Below are 10,064 nucleotides of genomic sequence, written 5' to 3'. Positions count from 1 at the left end.
TAAAGTGAGAGTAAAAAGAGAGGTTGACTAAGATTAGTGAGTGATTTGTTGAGGGATAGAGGCATATGAAAATGTGTGAATTACAAGATTATGTTTAGTTTGCCGTGAGGATAAAGATGCATATAAAAAAGTGTGAGTCATAGGATGATGGTCAATTGAAAGGTTAGTGGTTGAGTTTGACGAGATATAAAAAGTGTGTCATCAATTAAGGTCGACTAAGATTTGTGGGTGGTTTACTAAGGGATACTTAACTAAAATTAGGGTTATCAAACAAAAATTTCCAGGACTGAAGGAGATCAATTGAAATGTTTAATTTTTTATATTTTATGCTTATTCTTTTATCGATCATATAATAGTCTAGGAACATTTACCTTATTACCCAAACTTTACAAAGTTATCCTGCATGGGTCAGTGTTATCGGTCTATGATACCTTGTTCATAGTTAGAAACGTGGTAATCTAATGGTTTCAGACGCACAAACATTATTTGTATTATTAGAAATTGGCTATATATACTAAAGACACTTCAGTATACATTAGAGTTGACACACAATCCCAATACTATATAACATAGCTGAGAAGAAACAAAATGAAAGACGAGCAAGGATTGATACGATGTTTTGGGGGCAATGGTGCATATCGACCCTTAAGTAGAAAATCTGTCTCTATCATGAGGAATCGAGTAATCCAAATTGGGGCCAAGCGGAACAATGCCATAAGGATTGATGGATAAATGACTTCCATAATAGTTTTTCTTGATATGTACCATGTTCACAGTGGTGCTAACACCTGCAATCTGGAAGATGTCTTTTGTGTAATTGAACAAGTTTGGGTACTCTCTCAACTGCTTTTTGTTACACTTGAAATGAACTGCGTAAACCTGCACCAAATCCATATTTATGTATTAACTAACAAAATAAGATCAAACTAGATTAGGTAACAAAAGTTGATTGAGACTCGGATATAATGTATTTCATACCTCGTCAAATCTAATAAGGGTGACAAACAATCGAACATCTGCTTCAGTCAATGTGTTACCACAAAGATATCTCTGCTTATCCAGAATATCCTCACATCTGTCCAATGCTTCATATAATCTCAATACAGCCTGTAGTGAAAACATCAAAGGATGAAAAACATCAAAGGATGAAATTCCTTCATCCTTCTCAAAGAGGATAAAGAAAGTAGTGGATTTTTCATTAATAGTTTGAAGAAAATAAAAAGGTAGTCACACCTCATTGTAAGGCTCTTGCTTAGTAGCAAATCCACATTTATAGACACCATTGTTAATACCAACATATATCCATCTATTGACCTCATTGATCTTATCTTGCAACTGAAGAGGATAAAGGTCAATAGATGGATTCTCTGCAATTTCGTTGAACTCAGAATTGAACATGCGGATTATCTCTTCACTCTCGTTGTTGACAATTGTTTTGAGTTTTTTATCCCAAAGAACCTGGTGAAAATGGACATGATTTCACTTCTAAAGAGAAATATTAGCCAAAAAATAAGAAATTATAAGAGGGTATACGCACAGGAACTGTGTACTTTCCGGAATAGTTTGAACTGGCTATCTCATACAGTTCCCTTATAGTTCTGGTTCCATTCAACGAGTCTGGCTCAGCTCCCAGTTCCTCATTATCAAAGGTAGGAAAGACCCAGCCCTTGTGATCATCTGAATCCTTTGTTCTCTCCCATACCGGTTTGACAGACTGATATCATATTGGAAATACAGCAAAGAGAAAAAAAAAATAGTGAATTGTTTATTTGGGAACACTTTTAAATCCGGATCCTGATAAGAAACCATCAATAAATTGCTGAATAACTAATCAAAATAATTATTAAGTCCATTTGATAATTCTTTTCTAAGAGCTAAAATTAACTAGTTAAGCTGTGCATGTATGACTCAAAGTTGACATACCGAGAAACTGATTGCTTGGTCAAGACCTTTGATTTTCAAGTACATGAGGCACCTGGATGCCCAGGGACAAGCATAAGACACATAGAGGTGATACCTCCCAACTTCAGCTGGGAAAGTAGAATTCTGGTCCCTTGAGATTAAGTTTCTGAATGTTGAAGGTGTTCTAACAAAGGCACCCGATTGAGAAACCTCAGCCAATGCAGATCTAGCCATTTTGAAATTGTTCTGCAGAATTTCAACATTATTATAAGTCATCCTGATCTACATCTGTTTAATACTCAACACATAGGAAACAACAATCAGTTACCAACCTGGAGAAGAACAGAGCTGATGCAAAACAATTGAAGTTCAATAAGAAGCAGCAACAACTGGAGAACGAAACTAAAACAATCAACAGACTCTAAAATACTTAAAAAAAAAGCACTAAAAATCAAAATTAGTGACGCAGGCCCATCCTATCTATAGCATGGGTGTTATATACCCCACTATTTAATTAACACTTTTTAATGTACAAATTCTCTTCTCTCACAATTCACAAATATAAGGATGTGAAATTTATAGTTTACGACATGGTATTTTAAAATTTAATATTTATTGTTCAAAAGTAAAATTAGAATTTAAAAGAAGAAAATATGTATTAATTTAGTTTTTATATATATATATATATTATGAAGAATAACCGAATAATTTTCTTAAAATAATGTTAAAATATTTTTTATATATAAAAATAATTATATGTATTATCGAACCAACTCCAAAAGTCAAAGAATCATCAATTTTGTTTGTAATTGTATATAAGTTTGCAGCAAAGAACAGCAGCACACCTTGGGCTTTGAGTGAGAGAAACCAAACTTTGCTTCTTCTTTTATAAAAAATTTCAACTCAAAAGAAAAAAAAGCCCTTATTTAGTTCATTAAAAAGCAAAAGATTAAAATATACTTTATAATCTGAAATTCATCAAATAATTTGATGAAAAAATATTTTAACTTTGATAAAAAAAAATTAAATAAATTGACTAATCTTCATAAAAAAGCATCCATGGATTGAGTTTAGCGTTAGTTGGTTGGGTCATTTATAAGATAAACCATTTTAATCATTAAAGATTTAATAATATAAAAATAAATAAACAAATTTAATATAATAAAGTAAACATAAACCTCTATTGTAATATACTAACATTATTATAAAAAAATTCAAATATTTACCAAAAACATACATTGAGTTAATAGTCTAATTTTTAAATAAATATTAAAATTGTTAAAACAATTTTTTTTTCATTTAAATCATCACTGAACTCATGTAGTTGGTTTTTATTGGCATAGTTTGATTTGGTGTTTATAAATAATAAACTTTTATAGTAATTTTACCTAATAATTTTATATAAAAAATTATAATTAAAAATATTTTTACGTTCAAACTCAATTATTTTACATTTTAAAATAATCTCACCCAAAATATATTTAATTATAATTTTTACCTAAACTTTTTACACAAAATTTCTGTAACACTTTATTATACAATTATACAGACGCACAAACCTGACTTATAAACGTTATAACGAGCATTAAATTATTAAGATTATTATAATTGATGAGTGCTTTGGGTAATGTGAACATTATGGGCCAGTGAACTTTGGGTAATGTGAACATGATGGGTAGTAGTGAGCTTTGGGTAATGTGAAAGTAAACTTTGGATAGCAGAGGTGTGTAAGAATAAGTGATGGGTAATAAGGTGATGGGTAGTGAATTTAGGAATAATGAATTTTTATAATAGACTATAAATTACATTGTTTGGAGCACAAATCATGTATTAGATAATATATTATATAAAAACAATATATATGTAATATGTCTAATTTTAAGGATAAAAAATCCTAATACAAATATTTGGAATTGTAGATTATTTCTTTGGCATATTCACATTTATGCCTAAAATTAATAAAAATATTTTGTATATTGTATTAGGATAAACCTATACACATTTTTAAAAACAAAATATACTAAACACTATTACTTTTACCTCCAAAATTGGATAAAAGTCTTATAATTATATATATACCAATATTGAATTATATAATTTAATATATTTAATATTAAATAATTAAAATAAATATTAATTTTTTTTCATATATATATATATAATATATTTCTTAACTTCTTTCTTTTTCTTTTTCCAATTCAAAATTATTCTAAAAATAAAAAAATTATTATATTTATAAAAAAAATAAAAAAATTTAGTACAACTTGTTGGGTCAAATTATTTTGACTAAAATAAACTAGAGAATAAGCTTATTTTATGCTGACTTTATTTTAACGATCTTTGTTAAAACTTAGTTTTGAATAAAGCTAAGTTGTATATTTTTTTTGTGCAGGTGCATATATAAAACTATGCTACTTTAGATGTGGTCTACAATAGGCTATCTTAGACGTCATACGCTGTTAGACGTAGAAGTCTAACTCCTTTAGACGAGGTCTAAATGTAAACGTAGTTAGACGGGTACGTCTAACTCCTTTAGACGAGGTCTAAAGGGAAATGTAGTTAAATGGATACGTCTAACTCCTTTAGACGAGGTATAAAGGGAAACATAGTTAGACGGGTATGTCTAACTCCTTTAAACGGGTATGTCTAACTCCTTTAGACAAAGTCTAAAGGGAAACATAGTTAGACGGATACGTCAAACTCCTTTAGACGAGGTCTAAAGGGAAACGTAGTTCTATTGGTACGTCTAACTCGTTTAGACAAAGTCTAAAGGGAAGCGTAGTTAGACGGGTACGTCTAACTCCTTTAGACGAGGTCTAAAGGGATGCGTAGTTAGACGGGTACGTCTAACTCCTTTAGACGAGGTCTAAAGGGATGCATAGTTAGACGGGTACATCTAACTCCTTTAAAAGAAGTCTAAAGGGATTCGTAGTTAGATGGGTTCATCTAACTCCTTTAGACGAGGTCTAAAGGCATGCGTAGTTAGACGGGTACGTCTAACTCCTTTAGACGAGGTCTAAAGGAATGCGTTGTTAGACGTGTATTTCTAATTCCTTTAGACGAGGTCTAAAGGGATGCGTAGTTAGACGAGGACGTTTAACTCCTTTAGACGAGGTCTAAAGGAGCACATCTATTTCCTTGCTTTAGAAGTTGTCTAAAGAAAGCGCACGTCTAATCAAGATCAACTAGCCGTCTGCTACTCCTACTCCACTCATTTCTATATAGTTTGACAAGCTAACTAATTATATCAAATGAATGAACGCCACATACGCAAATATCCTTCCAACTTCTTGTCCAGTATAAGACAATATCAAAGGATAATTTGGCGCATTACTAGTTCGGTACGGCTACGATCCAATTGCTTATAGTCTGTTGTTCTTTAGTATTATAGGCAACCGTCCAACGGACACATGCCACGTGTCCACAAAGAAGATTCGACCGTTGGTGTCTCTCTATTATAAATATATGCTCAAGGACAACAGACGAATCACTGGGTTACCTCTCTCGCTCTCGAACACTCAGTTATCTGATTCACAATCTCACTCTTACTCTTACTAACTTCGTACATCCTTCAAGATCAAGAGAGAAATTCAATTACTGTCTAGCTGTGAGAACATTGTAAGTTGAACAGAGGTTGTTTTGTTCAATAGAGAGTTAACTAGCTCAGTGAGTTGTATTCGATTCAAAGTATTTAGTGGATATCCTTCTGATTGTGGAAGAAGGGGTGACGTAGGAGTTTTATCTCCGAACATCCATACAACTCCTTGTGTTCTTTACTTTCTGCCTTTGCCATTCGGTTGTTCAAAGCTTCAAATCCGACGAACATTTCCGCACTTGAATCCGTTTCAAGATTTTGGAGGATTTGTAAAGAATAGAAACAGATTATAATCCTTCACAGGATTATTATCGAAAAGTTTATCGTAAGATGTTAATAATAGTTAGACCCTAGTCTCTATTGGCAACACAGATCATATCAAGTGGTTTAGGGTTTAGGGTTTAGAGTTTAGGGTTTAGGTTTAGGGTTTAGGGTTTAGGCTCTGTGTGCTTCTGGAACGTGGCCGTACTGAACGGTAGTGCGCGGGATATCCTCCTGCAACTATTCGGTACTGAACAAGTAGTGGAAGGAATATTTACGTACGCGACGTTCATTCATTTGATGCAAGTAGCTGGCGCACTGATCTGTAAGAGAAAGTGGAGCAGGAGTAGCGTACATCTAGTTGATCGTGGGTAGACGTATGCTAACTTCAGACGGCTGCTGAAGAGAGCATTAAACATGCTCCATTAGACCACCAAGTTTAATAGAGTTAGACGCCAACGTCTATTAGAGAGATCCATTAGACTACCACGTCTAATGGAGTTAGACTGCACCGTTTAACCACACTTCCCATTAGACTACCATGTCTAATAGAGTTAGACTGCAACGTCTATTCTTACATCACTTCAGACTAATTTAAAGGAGTTAGACGTCAACGTCTAACTTCATATTTGTTAGACTTGCACGTTTAACTACGTATCTGTTAGACTCGCACGACTAACTATGTATCTGTTAAACTTACACGTCTAACTACATATCTGTTAGACTGACACGTCTAACTACGTACATGTTAGACTGGCACGTCTAACTATGTATCTGTTAGACTAACACGTCTAACTACGTATCTGTTAGAGTGACACGTCTAACTACGTATCTATTAGACTGACACGTTTAACTACGTATTTATTAGACTTGCACGTCTAACTACGTATCTGTTAGACTTGCACATCTAACTACGTATTTGTTAGTCTGGTACGTCTAACTACGTATCTGTTAGACTGACACGTCTAACTACATATCTGTTAGACTAGCACATCTAACTACTTATCTATTAGACTTGCACATCTAACTACGTATCTGTTAGACTGTCACGTCTAACTACGTATCTGTTAGACTTACACGTCTAAATACGTATCTGTTAGACTGACACGTCTAACTACGTATCTATTAGACTGACACGTCTAACTACGTATCTGTTAGACTGGCACGTCTAACTACGTATCTGCCAGACTGACACGTCTAATTACTTATCTGTTAAACTGACACGTCTAACTACATATTTGTTAGACTGGTACGTCTAACTACGTATCTGTTAGACTGTCATGTCTAACTACGTTACACGTCTAATTAGCCTTCTTAGACCACGTATAACTTAGCCAAATCTGATGCACCTACATACAAACAATTAGACGTCTTAACTTTATTCATATTTAAACATCATCAAAGCTTAATTGATTAATATTTAGTACTTTTCTGTTAATTAACTTTTTACTTAGTTTTCCAAACAATTTCTTCTAAGTTAATTAACTCTTAATTTTTCCCAACAATTTCCCTATTTGATGATTTAAGCTAAATGATCAAAATCAGTTAAAAATTTCCCTTTTTGATGATGTTAAAACCATGCAGTCTTAAATAAAGCATTGTAAATACTCATCAAATACCATCAAAACGATTCACAAAATATCCCAATCATAAGTTAAAAACCAACACAAGTTTTTAAATCCCCAACATAAGTTAAAAACCAACACAGATTTTTAAATCATAAGTTTTAAGATGAGATAAGCAAAGAAAGAGATTTATTGTCTTTCCTTTTTCACGTTTGCATCTTCATCTCCTGCATCTAAAGAGTTGCTAGTTAGGAGGTTGAGATAACGAGTGACAGCACCTCGACCGCCTCCACTTCCACCGCCTCTGTCGCTTCCATGACCTAAGCTTTTCTTTCTTTGTCTTAGACCTTCTTCAATTTTTTCAGCCGCTTTTCTCTTGGATAGGGTTCATCTAGCAGCTCCACCTCTAGAACTGCATCCTCTTGAGCTACCTTCACCCTTTTTAACATTATCAACTGAAGCAACAACAAGGAGTACATCACAAGATCTTTCTTTAATGGCATTGGCTTCGGCCACTTCAATCACCTGAATGGATCTAGAAAGAGAATCAACTTGCTCCATTCTTTCTGCTTCGGCTCTACCCATAGATTTGGTCATTTCCACCATTTGAGCTTGAACGAGATCAATTGAGTTTACTAAGACCTGATGAAGTTCCAAGTTGAAGACTTTTATCTCGGTATGTTGTTCTGTTTGAGTACTAACGACATTTTTCTCAAACTTGTTGTGCTTGGAATTTTCAATGTTGAGTTCATAAGTGTTTCGGTGCATGGTCTTCTCCAAATCTTTCTGAATAGCAAGGAAGGAATACATATCTTTCCGACTTTTTACCGAGCCCTTTTAAAGATATATTAACATGGAATCTATATCTTCCATGTTCAAATTAAATGAACTTATTGCATCCATCATAATATGAAACTTTGCATCTTCGTGAAGCGCCTCTTCGGGAGAGCGAGCAGCTGAGGACACAGAATGAGAATGAGCAGGAGTAGTCCGAATTGGACTCACATGCGTGTTCACTTGTAAAGAACACTCGGGTTCTTTATCATTTGAATGTGAAGAGGTAGACTTAGACGCATCCTTGGATTTATCTTCTTCATTTATGATATCAGCACAAACTTGCCGAATTCCTTCTGAAATGTTGTCAAAATGCAGAGGAAGTTTGTTAACAAACTCATCAATATTTGCATCTGTAATGACGGGAGATGATCGAGAAACATAAGACATTGGAACGAAGCATTCTTCCTAAGGAATACCCTCTGAAGAATCTTCCTTAGCATTTTGTTCCCCCTCAGCAGAAGACGAAATTTCCTCGACATCAGCTTCCTTCAAAGGTCCCCCCTTTGATTCTGAATTCGGAGTCTTATCAGCAATCTTTGTTGATTCATCTTTTTCAACCAAAGGCTCTTCTTCAACGTTAACAATAGGATCCACTTTAGGTGTCTCCTTCGGTTGAGAATCAGAAAACCGAGCTTCAACAACAACTTCTTCTTCTTCTTCTACCACCTTTTCATCTTGACCCACATTAAGGGTCTGATCAGCAGTCTGTAGGGCAGATAGACGTATCTCTTCAAAAGAAGCATTTGTTAATTCAACGATATGGGAAGAAGCCTGCTCATCTTCTTCTACCTCAGACTGATTAATGTCAAAAATCTCCATAGACTCATCTTCGTTAAAAGAATCATGAAATAAAGTCAACCTAGACGACTCTATGTCGTGAGCCTTTTGGAGAACGGTTGTGCAATAACTATTCAGAATGAGATCCAACCTTTTCAAAGTAGTCTGCTCTATATGAGTATCTCTGTCCATAAGGTTAAAATTAGATTTTCTCATTTCTATCATGGGAAGAAAAGTATGTACCATGATGTTTGCAACCACCAGTTTCCTTCGATTAAGGGCTTTAGAAACAATGCCTGTCATAACCCATCTTAAGATCCTCTGTTCATTCTTTATAACGTTCTTCCATTCTGTCACGATCTCCTTTTTTGAGAACATCTCATCAAACTGGGTTTCCATTCTGTAATTTACCCAAGTGTCAAAATGTTGATTCTCTCAGCAGCCCTCTCCATTACCATGTTGACAATGCAGCCAGATTCAGATACTTTCTCAGGAGATTCAACAGTAGTCTCCTTTCCTTTTTCTTCAGGATTCTCATCAGGTTTAGGTTTGGGAAAGTACATAGGTTCGTGAATAATGATGCCAGGGGCTCCTCTTGATGATCTCATAATTTCAAAAGGGGTCTTAGGCTTCTTGAACACCCCTTCTGGAAGAACGGACAAAACGCCCTTCCCGATAGATACAAATTGCATTTCAAAAATCTTGGATGTAAGAGGCTTGACAGTAGGCAGAGTAGGACCCTGCTCAAAAGATACAATAACAGCAGCAACAGGCGTTGGAACAACGACCTGCTCTATTTCAGATGGAATAATGCTAGTAGTCTCAACAGCTGCTGGCATTTCAGTAATACTTGCAGCGACAACAACTGCTGGCACTTCAGGACGGATAGGCATCGGTACCCTGTCAATAGTTTCAATAATTGGACTGACTGGCTCAACAGTCGACCCAACAACTTGTTCTATCACAGGAACATCACAAGTAGGCACAAAGGCCAAGGGAGAGGAGGAAATTACCTTTTTAGACTTTTTAGACGCCTTAGACGCCTTAGACGCGCTAGATGCTTTAGACGCCTTAAACGCTTTCTTCTTATGATCTTCAGCATGACCAAATGACTTAGCCTACTTCTT

At 34.8% G+C, this 10,064-nt stretch overlaps 1 protein-coding gene across 2 annotated transcripts; it reads right to left on the bottom strand.

Annotated features, from left to right (window-relative positions):
• Nucleotides 1-465: 465 nt before the first annotated feature.
• Nucleotides 466-2,403, bottom strand: LOC124930818 (glutathionyl-hydroquinone reductase YqjG-like). 2 transcript variants are annotated; one of them, XM_047471179.1, is made up of 6 exons: nucleotides 2,235-2,403; nucleotides 1,924-2,148; nucleotides 1,538-1,714; nucleotides 1,234-1,458; nucleotides 979-1,107; nucleotides 466-879 (listed from the first exon to the last, which is right to left on the bottom strand). In XM_047471179.1, the coding sequence occupies exons 2-6, from the start codon at nucleotides 2,134-2,136 to the stop codon at nucleotides 646-648; spliced, it is 978 nt and encodes a 325-aa protein (XP_047327135.1). In that variant the 5' UTR covers nucleotides 2,137-2,148; nucleotides 2,235-2,403; the 3' UTR covers nucleotides 466-645. The 2 variants fall into 2 exon arrangements, with proteins under 2 accessions (XP_047327135.1, XP_047327136.1); XM_047471180.1 differs by having other exon boundaries at nucleotides 2,231-2,261.
• Nucleotides 2,404-10,064: the final 7,661 nt, after the last annotated feature.

Source organism: Impatiens glandulifera, chromosome 3 (genome assembly GCF_907164915.1).
Source record: "Impatiens glandulifera chromosome 3, dImpGla2.1, whole genome shotgun sequence".
In the NCBI taxonomy this organism is placed as follows: Eukaryota; Viridiplantae; Streptophyta; class Magnoliopsida; order Ericales; family Balsaminaceae; genus Impatiens; species Impatiens glandulifera.
Note: the sequence above shows the minus strand (reverse complement) of the source record. Positions and strands in the feature narration are given on the sequence as shown.